We start from the raw sequence: 20,259 nt of genomic DNA, 5'->3' as shown, positions 1-20,259 counted from the left end.
ATGGGGGGACCTGCTCTCTGCCTGGTGGCTGCCCTGGTGTGCTGCTTCTCCGCTTCTTCTCATGCCCAGCTGTAAGTACAAGATTGGTCTCAGCTCTCCCTCTCCAAGGCAGGGCAGCCATTCTCTGCCAAGGGAGAAAAAGAGTCGCTGCTTGTATTTCTCCATCCCTTGTCTGAAATTAGGCACTGAGGATAGATCATGATGGGTAGCCATGTTAATCTGCACCAGCAATAGAAAAGAGCAAGAGTCCTGTAGCACCTTAAAGACTAACAAAACTTCTGGCAGGATAGGAGCTTTTGAGAGCCACAGCTTACTTTTTCTGAAGATACTTGAAGGTATCTGAAGAAGGTATCTGAAGAAGTGAACTGGGACTCACGAAAGCTCATATCCTACCTGAAATTTTTGTTAGTCTTTAAGATGTTCCTTTCTAGTGCAAGGCACAGAGGAGATTCGTTGAATTTGGGTCTCTGTTATTTGTAGAGGCAATTTGGGGATGGATTTCCCCAGTCCAACATGTGTTGAGGGATACGGAATGGTATAGTATAGCCCGATCTCGTCAGATGTGGGAAGCTAAGCAGGGTCGGTACTGAGATGGGAGACCACCAAGGAAGACTCTGCAGAGGCAAGCAATGGCAAACCACCTCTGCTTCATCACTTGCCTTTGAAACCTGATGGGGTCACCATAAGTTGGCTGGGACTTGACAGCACTTTGCACACATGCATGTGCTGAAGCGAGTGTCATGTCTTTCCAGTGGTTAGTGAAGTAATGGAGGGGGCTGTGGGTAGGCATGCCAACCTCCAGGTGGGGCCTGGAGATCTCCTAGATTAACAATGGATCTCCAGATGTCCCCTGGAGGAAATGGCTGCTTTGGAGTGTGGATTCTATGGCGTTACACTCTGTTGAGGTCTCTCCTTCCCCAAACCCTGCCTCCCCCGGGCTCCCCTGCCCAAAGCTCCAGGAATTGGCAACTGTAAATCAGGGCACAACCTGATGGCCACTCCTGGAATTTCAGTGAGGTGGGTAAGTGGGCAGCAGTAGCCCCATCTGCATTATTCAGTTGATGATATCATTACGATATGGGAAGCTGGAATACCGGCTAAGGTTGCCAACCTCCAGTTAGCACCTGGAGACCCCAGAATTACAAGTGATCTCCAGACTACAGGGATCAGTTCCCCTGGTGAAAGCAACATTGGAAGAAGCAGAAGCAGAAGAAGCAGCAGTTGGTTTTTATATGCCAACTTTCTCCACCATTTAAGGAAGAATCCAACTGGCTGACAATCACCTTCCCTTCCCTTTCCCACAACAGATACCCTGTGAGGTAGGTGGGGCTGAGAGAGCTCTAAGAGAACTGCAGCTAGCCTAAGGTCATTCAGGTGGCTTCATGCGTAGGAGTGGGGAAACCAACCTGGTTCCCCAGATTAGCCTCCGCAGCTCACGTGGAGGAGTGGGGAATCAAACCCAGTTCTCCAGATTAGAATCCACCGCTCCAAAACTCCGCTCTTAACTGCTACACCACGCTGGACTCTCTGGCATCACACCCCTGTTGAGCTCCCTCCCCAAACAAAGCCCCTCCCCAGGCAACACCTCCAAACCTCCAGGATTTTCCCAAGCTAGAGTTGGCAACCCTGAAACATCCCTTAGCCACAGATCAAAAAGAGTTATGTTCAGGTTAAAGTCTGGCATTTGAAATTCACATGAGCCTCAAGCCCAACCCCCCCAGGCTGGTCCAGAGCTGTTTTTCTGATGAATCTAAGCACTGGGTGAAAACGCATGGTCGCTTTAGCCTCCTTTATTCCCTTTTTTCTGCCAGGATTCAGCCAGGATCGAACGCACATTCGGCGAAAACGCATGCACTCGATCCTGGCTGAATCCTGGCTGAAACAGGGAATAAAGGAGGCTACAGCGACCATGCGTTTTCTCCCATTGACTCTCTTGGTTGTCCTGAACATGAACCAGAATCAAACCTTCCAGCGTACAAACTGGTTCCGAATCAGTGGATTGGCAAGCAAATTAATTGGGAGGTTTCTCTGGGACAAATGACACATAGTATGGGAGACCTGTGATCAGATCCCCTGCTGCGTAGTTTAGTCTTAAGAAGAAGCCACTTGGCAGGAGGAAGCTGGGCGGCTCAGGGTACTTTGTTGTCCCAAGCAAGGTACGCCATGGGGGCCTGGTTTGGACCCAGCCAGTAGGGGCGTGACTCCAGGGTCAATGGCTGGGAGCAACGGGTAGGGTTGCCAGCTCCAGGCTGGAAAATTTCAAAAGAGGTGGGGGTGGATCCTGGGGAGGGTGGGGTTTGGAGAGGGGAGGGACTTCAATGCCATAAAGCCCACTCTCCAAAGCAGCCCTTTTCTCCATGGGAATTGATCGCTGTAGCCTGGAGATCAGTTGTAATAGCAGGAGATCTAGAGCTAGTACCTGGAGGTTGGCAACCCAGCTTACAAACTTGAGGTTGGCAAATTCATGGATATTGGGGGGGGTGAGCATGAGGAGGGGAGGGTTTGGGGAGGGGAAGAAGCTCAGGGTGGTATAATGTCATAGACTCCATCCTCCAAAGCAGCCTTTTTCACCAGGGCAACTAATCTCTCTCTAGTCTGGAGATTTGTGGTAATTTCAGGAGACCTCCAGGCCTCACCTGGAGGTTGGCAACCCTATGGAAGCCAGGGAGAATTGTTGAAAGCCCCCCACCCCACCCCACCCCACCCCAACTTATTGGAACCTTACCAGGATTTTGTCGAAGGCTTTCACGGTCAGAGTTCATTGGTTCTTGTAGGTTATCCGGGCTGTGTAACCGTGGTCTTGGTATTTTCTTTCCACGGTTACACAGCCCGGATAACCTACAAGAACCTTACCAGGATTCTTTTATCAAGAAGGCTTGTGTCATTATCAGTGAAAATAAGAACATTAAGATAATTGGCTGGCTAGATAAGATCAATGTTTACCATATTCAGTCTTCTGGTAGCTCTGAGTCACACACCTCGCAGAGGGGAATTATACGTTCCAAGGCCAACTGATCAACTGTGCAAGGCAGCAAATGTCTGGTGCCAGAAACCCCCTACGTTCCAGTACCAGGCGCATCAGTCTAACTGATAAACACCCCATTCCCCGAGTGCAATAGTGAAAGAGAAGTGAACATTAAGAAGAAAAAGTTATTTTTCCAGATACTATATTTTTACTGCCCTGACCTGGATGGCCCAGGCTGGCCTGATCTTGTCAGATCTCAGAAGCTAAGCAGGGTCGGCCCTGGTTAGTATTTGGATGGGAGACCACCAAGGAATACCAGGGTTGCTGTGCAGAGGAAGGCACTGGCAAACCACCTCTGTTAGTCTCTTGCCATGAAAACCCCAAAAAGGGGTCGCCATAAGTCGGCTGCAACTTGACGGCACTTTACACACACACATATCTTTAGTACCCATAGCTGCTTCACTCACAGGGCATCTTGGCCACAGATGGAGAAATCTGTGGCTCACCACTAAACTCCTCGAGTTACAATAATCTTCCGCAAAGTGGCATTACAGTCCCCCATTTTTATACCATAGCTTTTATTTTACTTCCTTTTTATTTACAAAATTTGTATCCCGCCTTTCTGCCCTTACAAGGGCCCTCAATGCTGCTAATTCAAAATATACCAGATGGAATCACCTTTTAAAGCCATTAAAATCAACACCGCCACCACCCCAAACACACAAGAGAAGGACTTCTCTTTCTCTCCTGCTTCTTTCACAGCAGCTGAGATTGTGCATAAGACAGTGTGTGTGTGTGTATGTGTGTGTGTGTGTGTGTGTGATGGGGCAAGGCAATGCAATGGCACGACTGGACATTGCCAACAGCTTTTCCTACTAGGTGCCTCAACAGCCTTTGCCAGTCTACACTGGTCCACAGGGCACTACAGCTGTGGATCAAACCAGACAAGAGGCTGGGAGCTCCCAGAAGGGGGCTGCATTCAATGAACAGGGGTGGGACCCCTTAACTGGATTTAAGCCTTCCTCCCACAGCATTCTCGGGACCCAAAACAGGTCTGAGAAGCTGCTTGTGAGAGATCCCCCCTCTCTGAGTTTGCTTCTCCAAATCAGTTGCTCAGACGTTGATACAGAAACAATAGATTTATTGAAGCCTTCAGGAGATGAGACAGGCACAGGTAGAAAGTTGCAAGTGAGGGGCTATACGGGTTTACAGAATATATTGACTCCAGGGCACTGGGGCACTGGGGTTCACACTTATTGTTATGGGAAGTTACAAGCTTGGCATAATACAAAACATCAGACGGATCCCAGGAAGTCTGGTGCGGCTATCACACTTCCAAGGCCGCACCGGCCTGAGGGAGTACTGGCCGGAAAACAGCGGGGGGGAAGATACATGGGCCATCAGGCCTGGCGCCTGAGACCAGAAGGTGTGAACTGCTTTTACGAGTTCACTGATAATACCGCAGGTGATGGAAAGCAGAGACACAAAGACAGAGACCCTCACATTCTGCCCCCCTTAAGGCCCCCCTCCGGGAGGACGAGGCTTATCGGGATAAGCGAGGTGGAATTCTCGGACCAAGCGAGGAGCTGCCATGTGGGGTGCGGCCACCCATTCGTCATGAGCGGAGCCAAGGTTTTTCCAGCGAACAAAGTAAAACAGTTTCCCTTTCTTCCATTTGGAATCTAAAACCTTGGATATTTCCAAATGGGTATCCCCTCCCACTACGGTAGGAATCTCATGAGCGGGAGGGGGGTGGAACTGGGGAGCTGCTACATAAGGTTTGAGGAGGCTTATATGGAAGACTGGATGAACCCCCTTGAGTGTCTTAGGGAGGTTCAGTTCCACGGTAACCTCGTTGATTACTCTGGTAATGGGGAAAGGTCCTACATAACGGTCGCTCAGTTTTTTGCAGGGGCGAAGAGAGCGGAGGTTTTTGGTGGACAGATAGACTTGCTCCCCCACCTTGAGTTCCCATCCCGGAGACCGGTGTTTGTCCGCTTGTTCCTTGTACTTGCTTTTTGCCCTTTCCAGATTTTTGAGCAACCATGGCCAGGTGGATTTAACCACCTGAATCCACTCCTGAAGATCAGGGGTAGACTGGAGCTCTGGCGAGACGGGGGCAGAACCGAAAGGGCCAAAATTCGTCCCGTATATAACTTGGAAGGGACTAAAGCCGGTAGAGGAATGAGGCGCATTGTTGTACGCATATTCGGCAAATGGCAGCAGGTCAACCCAGTCATCCTGGTGGAAATTTACATAGCAGCGCAAATAACATTCTACTACCGCATTTACACGTTCTGTTTGACCATCCGTTTGGGGGTGATAGGCGGAAGAAAGGCCCTGTTCCTCCACTCCCATTAACTTTAGGAAAGCCCGCCAGAATTTGGCAACAAACTGGACCCCCCGGTCGGAGAGGACCTTCCTCGGGATCGAGTGTAGTCTGAGGACGTGCGTGATGAACAGTTTAGCTAAGCCCTGGGCTGAAGGAAGACCTGCACATGGAACGAAATGAACCTGTTTGGAAAAGAGGTCTGTGATAACCCAGAGAACCGTTTTCCCCCGACTTGGAGGTAGGTCGGTGATAAAATCCATGGCGATGACTTCCCAGGGACGGGAGGGGTTCTCAAGCGGTTTGAGAAGCCCCGGGGGTTTTCCCATCCGTTTCTTGGCTGTGGCGCAGGTGGGGCAGCTGCGCACATACAACTCCACATCAGATCTCATACCGGGCCACCAGAATTGCCTTCGAACCAGGTGAAGCGTTTTTACGAAACCAAAATGACCCGCTAGCCTGGCCCCATGTACAAGCCCCAATACTTCTTTGCGAAGGGAAGATGGGACATATAGTTTCCCCCCTTGCACCCACCAAGTGTTGGTTCGTTCCAAGCCAGGGGGGAGGAGATTGTGCTCCTCCTCCTGCAAGGAGGCGTCCCGGAGTCGCTGTTGGAACACTTCCGGGATACCTTTGAGCGTAGGGGGGGTCTCCGGTTGGCGGGCTTGGGATCGGGTGGTGACGGCCAAGCCCGGGACTTCCCCTCGCTGTTCGGGAGTGAACAGGGAGTCGACGGGGCGATCGAAATCGTTGCGATACTGGGGAAGTCGTGACAAGGCATCAGCTAGGGCATTTTCTTTGCCAGGGACATGTTTGAGGGTGAACCGGAATTTTGCAAAAAATTGGGCCCACCGAATTTGTTTGGCATTGAGTTTTCTAGCTCCCTTGAGAGCCTCAAGATTCTTGTGATCTGTGCACACTTCGAACGGCAGCTCGGCCCCCTCCAAGAAGTGTCTCCATATGGTAAGGGCATGTTTGACCGCTGCTGCCTCCTTCTCCCAAATGGCCCAGTTAATTTCGGACTGGGAAAACTTCTTGGAGAAGTAGGCGCATGGTCTCAACCGTCCCCCCTCATCCCTCTGCAATAGGGCCCCGCCCATTGCTACATCCGAGGCATCCACCTGCACCACGAAGGGCTTGGTGCAATCCGGGTGAGCCAAAACGGGTTCGGATGAAAAAAGTAGCTTTAAACGTTCAAAAGCTTGCTGGCACTGGGGAGACCATTGCAGACGGGCTGAGGGGAGTGCGGCGCTAGCCCCCCTGTCCTTGGTACGCAACAGGGCAGTGAGGGGAAGAGCAACTTGGGCAAAGTTGGGAATGAAATTCCGGTAAAAGTTGGCAAACCCCAAAAACTGTTGAAGTTGGCGGCGGGTAGTGGGGGTTTCCCAGTCCCGCACCGCCTGGACCTTGGCGGGGTCCATTTCCAACCCTTGGTGGGAAATCACATACCCCAAAAATGTAATAGAAGGTTGGTGGAATTCACACTTGGACACCTTAGCATACAGTTTGTGCTCCCGCAACCGCTGGAGCACTTCTCGCACTAGGCGCACATGTTCTTCCATGGTCTCAGAGTAAATAAGAATGTCATCGAGAAATACCACCACCCCCCGAAACAGCAAATCATGCAAAACTTCATTAATTAATTGCATAAAGACACTCGGAGCCCCCGAAAGTCCGAACGGCATGACCAGGTACTCAAACATCCCAAAACAACTGGAAAAGGCCGTTTTGGGTTCATCTCCTTCTTTGATGCGAATGCGGTGGTAGGCTTCTACCAAGTCCAGTTTGGTGAAGATTCGGCCCTCCTTTAATTGTGCTAGAAGGTCAGGAATAAGAGGGAGGGGGTAAGCATTAGACTGGGTGACTGCGTTCAGTCTGCGAAAGTCAATACACAGTCTTAAATCTCCCGTCTTTTTCTTTACAAAGAAAGCTGGGGCTGAATAAGGAGCCTTGGAGGGGCGTATGAAACCCCTCGCCAGATTGACATCCAGATAGTCCCGCAATACAGTCTTTTCACTGGGGCTCATGGGGTAAACCTTTCCCTTAGACAGTTTGCCTTCCCCTACGATCTCGATGGCACAGTCCGTTTCTCTGTGGGGAGGCAGTTCGTCGCACTCTCTAACATCGAAAACATCAGCAAACTGCGAGTACTCAGAGGGTAATTGAGGAGAGACTGGGGCGGGGGACCCTACCAGTGCGGCGGCTGGAGTTCTGAGTACCCGTTCCTTGTCATGCAACCCACAGGGGTTTTCGGGGAAAGAAAGCACCCGTTTAACCCAATCAATGGAGGGATTGTGTCCCCTTAACCAGTTCATTCCCAATACCACAGGGGTTACAATAGGGGCGATGGTGAAATACAACCGTTCCCAATGTTCCCCCACGGACATAATCACGGCTGCAGTTCTGTGGGTCACAGGGCCCCGTTTAAAGTCACTCCCGTCCATTTGGGAAAAACGGAGGGGTCCCGGAAGCCGCTTGCGCCGGACACCCAACTTCTTGGCAGTTTCCTCATTTATCATGGTGCGGGCGCACCCCGAGTCGACTAACGCGGGGACCTCTAACGGGGGACCCCCTTTGGGTAGGGATAGATGAACACGCACAAATACATTGTCCTCTTGGGCGCTTACCATCGGTGGAGCTCCTTGCACAACGATAGGGACGGTCTGCTGCGGAGCCCCCTCTACAGCAGACCGACGGCGTTTTTTGCCGGCTGTTCCCACTCTTCCTCCTCGCTGGAAGAGGGGGACGGGGTGGTGGCTTCCGGGGAGCCGTCCGAATCAAAGACGGTATTTGTAATCCGGGACCCCGATGGGACCGTAGAGTCGGATGCCCCATCCTGGGGGCGCGCGTGGAGAGCGGAGGGTGCGCCGGAGCGCCGGCTCAGTGGTCCACTTCTGCGGCGAGGCTGGCTGTCGGCGGCCGGTTTCGTCGGCTCGGCCTGGGTTTGGCGGGGGGGGGGTCGGACGGCCGGAGCGAGAGGGGCATTGCGATGCAAAGTGACCCTTTCCCCCGCAGATCAGGCAGACGCCGGCCTCGAACCGCTTGCGGCGTTCCGCGGCCGAGAGACCCCCGCCACCCCCTTGCCGGAGTTCCCGGCCACGGTCACTTCGGGGCCTGGGGTCTCGCCCAAGCCGTTGCTTGGACAAGTTCAGGAGTTGCTTGCGATTCTCGATGTCAGCAGCATGGCGAACCCAACCTTCCACATCCGGGGGGTTCCCTTGCATGAAGGCCCAATGTTGGAGGTCTGGGTTGAGACCCTCCCTGAAACATTGTACCAAGGTAGCTTCACTCCAGTCCAGAATTCGGCTAGCCAGTGACTGGAACTCACTTGCATACTGCGCCACCGACTTAGTCCCTTGGCGCAGTTGCATCAGGGAGGCTTTAGCCCGCTCACCCAGAGTCGGGTCCTCAAAACGGTTTCGGAGTGCTACCATAAACTCGTCCAGGGTTCGCAGCACCGGCGAGCGGAGTTCATACTGCAACACCATCCAGGCAGCCGCCTCCCCTTGCAGTAAGGAAGCCACGTACTGCACCCGGGACTCCTCAGAAACGAAGGTTCGGCCTTGTTCCCGCATAAAAATGTCTACTTGGACCATAAAAAAGGTCAATTGGTCTCCCGACCCGTCATACGTGACTTTCAGGTCCCGACGGGCCGGGGGGGCAGGGGTTGCGGGCGGAACTACCGGCGCCCCGTCTGGGGGAGCACCGGCTGGAGGTTGCAACTTCAGCGCATCTAGGGCCGTGGCCATCTCCCCCATTACGCGTTGCATGGTCTCCATCTGCTCCTGCATAGCCCGGCGGTCTTCCTGCCACTGCTTTCGTTCTTCCTCCATGAGGGCCTCTTTGCGGGCCGGGTCCCCTTCGAGTCCCGTGCTGGGGAAGGCCAACCGGCGATCCTTCGCCGCAGTCCGCGAGAGCGACCAGCCCTTGGGAGAGTCCAGCCAATAAGTAAGCCCCCGGGGACGTTCGTCCCGATCTTGGTCGGGGACGCGACCCTTCGGTTTCTTTGGCTTGGCTCCCTCCTCCTTCGGGTCCGGCTTCTCCGGCTCATCCGGAGCCTTGGGGGCATCGGGGATAGGGGTGGTGTCCTCGTCGGCTGACATTCTGTCCAAAACGGTACAGCTGCAGTCCGAGAGGCAGAGACTTGCAACTTAATGTGAGAGATCCCCCCTCTCTGAGTTTGCTTCTCCAAATCAGTTGCTCAGACGTTGATACAGAAACAATAGATTTATTGAAGCCTTCAGGAGATGAGACAGGCACAGGTAGAAAGTTGCAAGTGAGGGGCTATACGGGTTTACAGAATATATTGACTCCAGGGCACTGGGGCACTGGGGTTCACACTTATTGTTATGGGAAGTTACAAGCTTGGCATAATACAAAACATCAGACGGATCCCAGGAAGTCTGGTGCGGCTATCACACTTCCAAGGCCGCACCGGCCTGAGGGAGTACTGGCCGGAAAACAGCGGGGGGGAAGATACATGGGCCATCAGGCCTGGCGCCTGAGACCAGAAGGTGTGAACTGCTTTTACGAGTTCACTGATAATACCGCAGGTGATGGAAAGCAGAGACACAAAGACAGAGACCCTCACACTGCTGGTTGGAGAAACGCAGAAGTACTGACTAAGAGATGGTTCGAGCAGTGCAGTGGTTGCAACTTAAAGCTGGCTACACATTCTCTCTCATGAGCTAACTTGCCCTGGGGTGCACATTCTTCTGGATCCCAGGGCTGGATTAAGACCTTTAGAGGCCCTATGCTCTTAAAAGATTTCGGTGCCCCCGTATATATGTAATTCAAAATGTAAACAATAATAAACCATCTAATAAAATTTTATTTTTTGAAATGAAACAAAACTTACAGTATTTCTAACAGTTGGAGCGGTTCCTCAGTGGAACAGGTGTCATCGGGAGGTTGTGAACTCTCCTTCCCTGGAGGTTTTGAAGCAGAGGCTAGATGGCCATCTGACAGCAATGCTGATTCTATGACCTTAGGCAGATGATGAGAGGAAGGGCACCTTGGCCATCTTCTGGGCATGGAGGGGGAAGGGTATTCTTCTGGGCATGGATGGGGAGGGGCCATCTTCTGGTCACTGGGGTGGGGAGAAAGTTTGGAATTTCCTTCATTGTGCAGGGGGTTGGACTAGATGACCCTGGTGGTCCCTTCCAACTCTATGATTCTATGAGTAAGATGGAAAAGAATGTTTATTTTTGTATACTTCCACTTCATATTTGAAAAGTCTTCTCCTACTTTTTAAAATTGCAAAGTCTTTGATCAGGTCCTCAAAAATAATCTTATATAACACATCTGCTTCTACACTTAGTAGAGATAAAGCATCCAGCCTGCCTTGTTGCATAGTTATTCTTTTGAGATTTTTAATATACTTCAACTGAGAAGATTAACGCTAAACTGAGCAATTTGTTACCATTAATGTTAAAAATATATGAAAGCCAATGTCTGCATTTGGGAAGGCACACTCAGTATTGTCTTCTATAATTATTTTTGGAGGTCTTTAAGGTCTTTGGAGGTCTTTAAGAAGAGGTTGGATGGCCATCTGTCAGGAGTGCTTTGATTGTGGGATCCTGCATTGCAGGGCGAGGGTTGGGTGTCACTGGGAATGTGGGGGTAGTTGTTAATTTCCTGCATTGTGCAGGGGGTTGGACTAGATGACCCTGGTGGTCCCTTCCAACTTTATGATTCTATTATTCTATTTTATAAAGTTGAGCATGACTGAATCTTGTTTTTACATTTTTTGTCGCACTGAACCTGTAAGAGTGATACTACTGAAGCTGAGTGTGATTATTCTCAGTTCCCACTTTTTCTTCATCCTTATGCTTTTTTTTAAAGGACAAGAGTAAAAGTTGTGATGTCCAGGGGTTTTTTTTAGTCACTGTATGTATGTAATTTTTTTCATTTATTATGGGCCCCCCTTTTTTGTGGCCCCTGGCTCAGCCGCACCATTTGCAGTTTTGCACCATACGGTCTGTGGTAAATCCGGCAATGGGAAATTTCTGTGGCGCCCCCCCTTCCCTTGATGCCCTAAACATGTGCTTCTTTTGCTTAACGGTTAATCCAGCCCTGATCCCATACAGTTCTGCGGTTTGGTGGTTCTAACAGAACTACATAAAAGCAAAAATCAGAAACTGATTTCATTCTCGTTCACACTAAGATGGTTGACAGGCGCATTACGAGCTTTGACGACGGTCCCCAGCGCATAGGGAATAGCGGAAACAAGGGTTTTGCTGCTGCTTTGGATACAAAGAGGCAGCCTTAAAGTGAAATTCCAGCCCACAAGGAAGTAAACTTTTGCTAAATCCCCTTAACAAACAAATAAATGTGAGCTCACCAGTTGGGACATAATTAGGGTGGGGAGGGGGCCAACTCTGGTTTGGGAAACTCCTAACGATTTGATGGTGGTGGGTGCCTGGGTGGGTACGGTGGTGTTTGGGGAGGGGAGGGAGCTCAGTGGGGACGTGATGCCCTAGAGCCCACCCTCTGAAGCTGCCGTTTTCTCCAGGGGGAGCTGGTAACTTGGAGATCAATTTTAATTCTGGGAGATCTCCAGGCCCCACCTGGAGGTTGGCAACAACATCCACCAGAATGCCTAAGCAGCTGAACAAACATACTGAAAATTTTCAGTGGGAACCATCCAGCTGAAAGGAGAGAAATTAATTTATTCACTCATCACTGGATCAAAGGCGCCATAATTTAGCTAATACGCAGGGGGAAAATATTCTTTTTAATATTGAGAAATGCATTCTTCAGTCTATTAAACCAAGAGTTCTATAGGGTTGCCAAGTCCGCCACTGGTGGGAGGTTTTTTGGGCAGAGCCTGAGGAGGGCGGGGTTTGGGGAAGGGAGGGACTCCAATGCCATAGAGTCCAGTTGTCAAAGTGGCCATTTTCTCCAGGGGAACTGATCTCTATCAGCTGGAGATCAGTTGTAATAGCAGGAGATCTCCAGCTAGTACCTTGAGGTTGGCAACCCTATTGATGCAATGAATTTAACCCTCCAACAAATATCACAATCCAGATCTCTAAATGTTGGTTTTATACATATGTACTGTTTTTAAAACTGATTAGCTCTCTGGCTGGGGTCAATATGAGTGATCATAGAATCATAGAGCTGGAAGGTACCACCAGGGTCATCTAGTCCAACCCCCTGCATAATGCAGGAAATTCACAAGTACCTCCCCCCCCAAATCACACACGGTTGGAAGAGACCACAAGGGCCATCTAGTCCAACCCCCTGCCTTGCAGGATCCCACAATCAAAGCACTCCTGACAGATGGCCATCCAACCTCTGCTTAAAGACCTCCATAGACGAGGACTCCACCACCCTCCGAGGCAGTGCATTCCACCGTCGAACAGACCTCACCGTCAGAAAGTTCTTCCAAATGTTTAGGTGGAAACACTTTTCTCTTAGTTTAAATCCATTACTCCGTGTCCCAGTCTCTGGGGCAACAGAGAACAAGCTAGTTCCCTCATCAACATGACATCCCTTCAAATATTTGAACATGGCTATCATGTCACCCCTTAACCGTCTCTTCTCCAGACTAAACAAACCCAGCTTCTTAAGTCTTTCCTCATAGGGTATGGATTCCAGACCTTTCACCATTCTGGTCGCCCTCCTCTGGACACGCTCCAACTTGTCAACATCCTTCTTAAATTGTGGAGCCCAAACCTGGACACAGTATTCCAAGTGAGGTCTGACCAATGCAGAATACAGTGGTAGTATTACTTCCCTTGATCTAGACCCAATACTCCTATTGATGCAGCCCAGAAATGCATTGGCCTTCTTAGCTGCCATATCACACTGTTGACTCATGTTCAGTTTGTGGTCCACTAAGACTCCCAGATCTCTTTCACATGTACTGTTGTCAAGCCAACTATCTCCCATCCTGTACCTGTGCCTTATGTTGTTTCTGCCTAGGTGAAGTACCTTACACTTCTCCCTATTGAAATCCATTTTATTGGTTATGGCCCAGCTCTCCAGTCTATCGAGGTCATTCTGAACTCTAACCCTGTCCTCTGGGGTATTAACTACCCCGGTCCCCTCCTAATTTGGTGTCACCTGCAAATTTGATTAACATGTCCTCTATTCCATCATCCAAATCATTTATGAAAATATTAAATAGTATCGGTCCCAGGACAGACCCCTGTGGCGCCCAACTGGTCACTCCTGTCCTGGATGAAGTTGTGCCAAGCGTTGATGAGCAAGCGTGATCGTAAGAGTGATCTCTCCTGGTGCCATCTCTTGCTCGACTATTCCAAAACAAGAGTGTCAACAGATGCATCCTGTGCGTGTTAAGTGCCGTCAAGTCGCTTTCGACTCATGGCGACCCTATGAATGAAAGTCTTCCAAAATGTCCTATCTTTGATAGCCTTGCTCAGATCTTGCAACTTGAAGGCTGTGGCTTCCTTTATTGAGTCCATCCATCTCTTGTTGGGTCTTCCTCTTTTCCTGCTGCCCTCAACTTTTCCTAGCATGACTGTCTTTTCCAGTGACTCTTGTCGTCTCATGACATGACCAAAATATGACAGCCTCAGTTTAGTCATTTTAGCTTCTAGGGTCAGTTTAGGCTTGATTTGATCTAGAACCCACTGATTTGTTTTTTTGGCAGCCCACAGTATCCATAACACTCTCTCCAACACCACATTTCAAAGGAATCTATTTTCTTCCTATCAGCTTTCTTCACTGTCCACATCCTACCAACCGACATTTCAGGCCCACAAAACTTAATGCACAAACTCTTTCTCCTTCACAGGTACAGCCTCATCACGCCCAGTGTTCTGCGGGTGGAGAGTGAAGAGAAGGTCGTGGTGGAGGCTCACAGCCTCAACGCGCCCACGGAAGTGACCATCACTGTCTACGACTTCCCGCAGAAGAAGAAGGCCTTGTATGAGGTCACAGCTACTCTGAACCAAGAAAATGGCATGATGGTGACCCCAAGCATAAAGGTGGGTATGTGGTGATGGTTGCAGGTATCAACATCCATAAACATCCAAAAATCAGCCCGGGAGGCCGGGATACACATTTAAAAATAATTTTAAAAAAGATCAGCGGAGGCAAGTGCAGCGATCGGAAATTCAAAATGGAGCACAACGATGGCCAGAATGTTATGTAAAAGATGTTGAAAATCCGGATCGCTGTAGGCTCCGGAGTAGTCCAGTTTGAGAATAAGGCTCAAACTGTGGAGGTGCTGTGGCTCAGTGGTAGAGCACCTGCTTGGCATGCAGAAGGTCCCAGGTTCATTCCCCGGCATAAAGGGACTAGAGGAAGAAGAAGAGTTGGTTTTTATATGCCAACTTTCTCTACCACTTAAGGGCCTAGTAGAGCCCTGTCTGTCACAAGAGGCTGGGCTTCTCTCGCAGCACCCAGTACCCCCTTCCTGCAGTAGTGTTTGCCCCACCGGCATAGACCCGACCAAGTTCATTATCTTGCTCTTGATCTCTCTGCACAGGTTCCTGCCAAAGACATGAAGAAGGATTCCAAGCTCAACCAATATGTGGTTGTCCAAGCCAGGTGTGCCCAGTTCCAGCTGGAGAAGGTGGTTCTGGTTTCCTTCCAAAGTGGCTACATCTTCATCCAAACAGATAAGACCATCTACACTCCTGGAAGTGCAGGTACGTCCGTCTGCTCCATCGGATTCTCCCCCTGCCCTGCCGGTGGATCCCTTCCTGGGCCGGGCCTTTGTTCAGATGCCTCTCTTGCCAGTAGGCTTGCCAACCTCCGGGTGGTGGCTGGAGATCTCCCGCTATTACAACTGATCTCCAGGCGACAGAGGTCAGTTTCCCTGGACAAAATGGTCACTTTGGAAGGTGGACTCTATGGCATTATACCCCACTGAAGTCCTTCCCCTCTCCAAACCCTGCCCTCCTCAGGCTCCACCCCCAAAATCTCAAGGTATTTCCCAACCCAGAGATGGCAACCCTAACCATGGCCCTAATCCAGTTTGCCCCCTCCTGGCTGCTTTTTGAGCACGAGGGAAATGTCTGGAAATTGGAGTATGGCATTGTGTAGTCTGCCCTGTAGGGCTCCAGGATACCAACATCTGAACTATATTATCATGAATCAGTGACATGCTGTTTTATTCATGTATGGTCATTTTGGCCAACTGAACAAGCATCTGATGAAGTAACCAGTAATCCATGAAATCTGCTGACTGGATTCTGGTGTTTGGGGTAATATTTTGTATTGCTGGGGTTGCCAACCTCCAGATGGTAGCTGGAGACCTCCTGCTATTTCAACTGATCTCCAGGCAGAAGAGATCAGTTCACCTGGAAAAAATGGCCGCTTTGGCAATTGGACTCTATTGGACTCAGGCTCCACCCCCAAAATCTCCAGAGATGGCAACCCTAACCACGGCCCTAATCTAGTTTGACCCCTCCTGTCTGCTTTTTGAGCATGAGGGAAATGTGTGGAAATTGGAGTATGGCATTGTGTAGCCTGCCCCATGGGGCTCCAGGATATAACAGCATCTTAACTATGCTATTGTGAATCAGTGACATACTGTTTTCTTTCTCAGTGCGCTATCGGGTTTTTCCTGTGGGTTACCACCTGGAGCCTCTGGAGAAGAATGTGATTATTGAGTTTATGGTAAGAGCCAGGATGAAAATGTCTGTCTGAGTAAGTGTGGGAAATAGGGTTGCCAACCTCCGGGTGGTGGCTGGAGATCTCCCACTATTACAACTGATCTCCAGACGACAGAGACCAGTTCCCCTGGAGAAAATGGCCACTTTGGCAATTGGACTCTATGGCATTATACACCACTGAAGCCCCTCCCCTCTCCAAACCCCACCCTCCTCAGGTCCGCCCCCCAAATATCCAAGTATGTCCCTACCCAGAGCTGGCAACCCTAGTTGGACGAAAGAAACCATCCTTTTTTGAGTTGTTGTCACCCAATGCCTCTGGAAGCTCATAGACAGGATATAAAGGCAGCTGCCCTCTCCTGTGATCAGTGGTACACTGCCCCTGACTCTGGAGGGTCCATTTAGGCCAGTTGCCCTGAATGTGTCTAATTCCCTTTCAAGCTAGTGACTATTACTACACCCTATAGTAGTGAAAGCCATAACCCCTAACTTAGAAACATACTGAAAACTGTGTACAGTACATATATTTTTCAATACTATATACATTATAATTGCAAGCTATATATTCACTGCCCTGACTTGGATAGGCCAGGCTAGCCTGATCTCGTCAGATCTCGGAAGCTAAGCAGGGTCAGCCCTGGGTAGTACTTGGATGGAAGACCTCCAAGGAAGTCCGGGGTTGCTACGCAGAGGCAGGCAATGGCAAACCCTCTCTGTTTGTCTCTTGCCTTCACCTGAATGGTACAGGAAGGCCCGATTTAGTCAGATCTCAGAAGCTAAGCAGGGTTGGCCTTGGTTAGTAAAGGGGTGGGAAACCATCAAGGAAATCACGAGTTGCTGTGCAGAGGCATATAATTGTGTGTGTGTATTCACCCCTTCCATGATGACATTGCCTTCTCTTTCCAGACACCAGAGGACATCGTGGTCCACCATGCTTCCATTACCTCTATTTCAACAAACACCCAGCCGTTCAACTTACCTGAAATTGTGAGGTAATTTACTATGAATATTACTGTATAGCCGTCTCCTCAAGACAAACTGAAATATCAGCTGTGCCCTCTGCCTTGCTCCTCTGGTTTCAAATTAAGCTAGGCATCCCCCGAAATCTGCATGCTTAAACGATCTCAGTGTTACTACTCTGAAGATGCCTGCCACAGTTGCTGGCGAAACGTCAGGAAAGAAAATTCCAAGACCACGGTTACACAGCCCGGATAACCTACAAGAACCAATGATCTCTCTTTCTCTTTCAATCTCATATCCACACACATTCTGAGACTTCTTCCATCCCTATTTTTTTCCCAGGAGCTTAGGGCAGAATACTTGGGGGGGGGGGTTATCCTATTTTATCCTCACAAGGTCCCAATGAGGTAGGTAAGTTAGTAAGACAAATAGAACATTTGCCACCAAAGGCATATTTCACCAATCAGAACTATACAGTGTGGTGGACTCTAATCTGGAGAACCGGGTTCAATTCCCCACTCCGCCACATGAGCAATGGACTCTAATCTGGAGAACCGGGTTCAATTCCCCACTCCGCCACATGAGCAATGGACTCTAATCTGGAGAACCGGGTTCAATTCCCCACTCCGCCACATGAGCAATGGACTCTAATCTGGAGAACCGGGTTCGATTCCCTGCTCCTACACATGAAGCCTGCTGGGTGACCTTGGGCCAGTACCAGCCCTCTCCAAACTCTCTCAGCCCCACCTACCTCACAGGGTGTCTGTTGTGGGGAGAGGAAGGGAAGGCGATTGTAAGCCGGGTCGAGTCACCTTTAAGGCAGAGAAAAGTGGGGTATAAAAACCAACTCTTCTTTTTCTGAAACATTTATAACCTGCCTTTCCCTGTGACCCAAGGGAGTTAATAATGCACAATTAAAACACCCCCTGACAAGCAAGCCCTGTATCTACTTTCCCTGTCCTAATAAAACGTAATGAAATACCTGTATTCTGTACTTCATTAAAATAAATAGACAAATAGATAAATAGACATATTAACGGTGTGCTTTTCTGTAAGACAAGGATCTAGCCACAGTCACGCTTGGCTCGAGGGACAACCCAAGGAGGCGGCTCTGATGTGCTCCTCATGGGGCTTCCGTTTGGCCACAGAAATCGGCTCAAAATGTTGCCACCAGATTACTGCTTGAATCACATGAAGCTGCCTTCTGCTGAGTCAGACCCAGTTGGTCCGTCAAGATCAGCATTGTCTACTCTAACGGGCAGCAGCTCTGATTTTAAATGCTGTGGCTTTTCTCCCTCCCCGCCTCGTTTCTTTTTCCAATGTCTAAATTTACGTTAATGTTGTTATTGAGGCTGTGGTTTTAAAAATATTGTAAACTAAACTGCCATGGGCTAAATGAAAGATAGGACATAAATATTTCAACAAATGAAATTTTGTCTTGCCCGAAGCCGCCCGGTGAGGTTTATAAGTATTTGAAAAGCCAGATTAAACCCCATCACAAATAGGTCCTATTTGGGAGGGAGGGCATCTTGGCCATTTTCTGGTCCCTAGGGGTGTGTGTGTGTGTGGGGGGGGGGAAGGTAGTTGTGAATTTCCTGCATTGTGCAGGGGGTTGGACTTGATGACCATGGTGGTCCTTTCCAAGTCTATGATTCTATGCTTTGTGCATTTTCAGTTCTGTTCCAAGCTTAAGTCTGTTTTCTGTGGAGGAACACCAAAAACTCACACAGAACATCCCTGTCTGAGTTTGCATAGTAATAGCATTCCTGATACAAAGAGGGCTGGGGCCAAAGCTTATTTCACATCTGCTGTCACAAAGCCGAGCAAACAGAAGCACCAAAGAATTCACCCTTCCTGAAATGTTTCTCCTCTAGCTTTGGGACGTGGAAAGTTGTGGCCAAGTATGAAGACTCCCCCCAGGAGACTTTCACCAGACAATTTGAAGTCAAGGAATATGGTAAGCATGGCCATTCTGGCTCGGCCGCTTCCCTGCCTGATCCCAGGATTCATCAGTCCCTTGGCGAGACTCAAACCTTGTCCAGGCCCCTCACATGGCAAGCGGCAAGTACTGACCAGAGATTTTTGGTCACCTCTGGTCTGCATACCAATGCACAAGCAAATTGTGACCAGTGCCCTTGAACACCCCCCTGTGTGTGTATGTGTCCAATTTTTGAACATCCAAAAATCTCCAGAATTGCATCCCCACCCCCACCCCATGCCCAAATGTCTGAAGTACCAAAGAATAATTTTCTACTAAAAACAAGCAACCCCGTACTTGTATTGGCTCTCTAGAATCAGACTTTTGTTCTAGATTTCGCAGAGGCGTGAGCCTCTATATCAAAGGAAGTGATGGCCTATTGCATTGTATAAACCTAACTTGGCTGCTTCTAAAAAAGCCATCCCATGGTGCCCTGGGCCATAGTGATTACACATGCATCAGCTACCTGGGTAGCCACCATTTCAGAGGGTATGCAGCTACAAAACAGCATGCAACCAAAGAGGTAGAGAACTTTGTCACAAATATGGCTGCCCCTCAGACTTATCTTGATTGAATTGGGGCCTCTCTCCGGATTGTTCCAGAGTTGCTGTTCAATGTTTAGTTAACAGTTGGTAACCGTTAACCTGGTGTCCACCAAACCCCAAGCGGGACCTGGAGATGTTCCAGAATTACAGCCCATCTCCAGATTACAGACATCAGTTTCCCTGGGGGAAACGGCAGCTTCTGAGGGCAGACTCTATGGCATTACATCTCCGCTGAGCTCCCTCCACTCCCCAAACTCTAACCTTCCTAGGTACTACCCCCACATCTCCAAGGATTTCCTGAACTGGAGTTGGTCACCCTGCATGCTGAGAACCTTTGCTTTCTCCAAGACACAAGAGGTTGGCCATGGAATGACAGGTCTACCCAGAAAAATAAGCACAATTCCCACAAGGCAATGCAAAAAAATGCAAGTTCTCCCAGTTTATTCCCAATTTAGCCACCATTCCTTTTGGTTTGCCATGTGGGCGATGAAGAAGCTTAAACTAACTGCTCGTTTCTCCTTTCACCCTTTCACCAATGTTTACAATCTCCTCTTTCTCTGTTTTCCCTCTAGTGCTACCAAGTTTTGAAGTCACACTGCTACCAAACGATAAGTTTTATAACATTGATAGTGATGACGATTTCAGAGTGTCCATCACTGCAAGGTGGGTGTGTGCTGCTCAGAAGATGAAAGAGGTTTCATCTGATACCCGCTCAACCTGAGCATCTTTACTTAAAAATAAATCCCAGTGAGTTCCTTTTTAAGCTGGCATCATGACCGATCCACAGGACTGAAGGACCTGTAGTTCTCCAAAATCAGGACAATGGATCAGCCACGATGCCGCTGCTTCCACCCCCAAGCAGGAACCATAAAGGCCTGCTCAGACCCAGACCC

The 20,259-nt window shown here is 49.5% G+C and overlaps 1 protein-coding gene across 1 annotated transcript in view; it reads left to right on the top strand.

Annotated features, from left to right (window-relative positions):
- C3 (complement C3) overlaps nucleotides 1-20,259 on the top strand; it is a 63,589-nt gene continuing 43,330 nt past the window's right edge. The window contains exons 1-7 of the mRNA XM_056850615.1: nucleotides 1-71; nucleotides 14,059-14,251; nucleotides 14,755-14,917; nucleotides 15,820-15,890; nucleotides 16,790-16,875; nucleotides 18,718-18,800; nucleotides 19,939-20,029. Coding sequence (XP_056706593.1) covers nucleotides 1-71; nucleotides 14,059-14,251; nucleotides 14,755-14,917; nucleotides 15,820-15,890; nucleotides 16,790-16,875; nucleotides 18,718-18,800; nucleotides 19,939-20,029 — 758 coding nt within the window. The remainder of the gene's footprint in view (nucleotides 72-14,058; nucleotides 14,252-14,754; nucleotides 14,918-15,819; nucleotides 15,891-16,789; nucleotides 16,876-18,717; nucleotides 18,801-19,938; nucleotides 20,030-20,259) is intronic.

Source organism: Euleptes europaea, chromosome 1 (genome assembly GCF_029931775.1).
Source record: "Euleptes europaea isolate rEulEur1 chromosome 1, rEulEur1.hap1, whole genome shotgun sequence".
Taxonomy (NCBI): domain Eukaryota; kingdom Metazoa; phylum Chordata; class Lepidosauria; order Squamata; family Sphaerodactylidae; genus Euleptes; species Euleptes europaea.
This window is presented reverse-complemented; position numbering and strand designations above follow the sequence as displayed.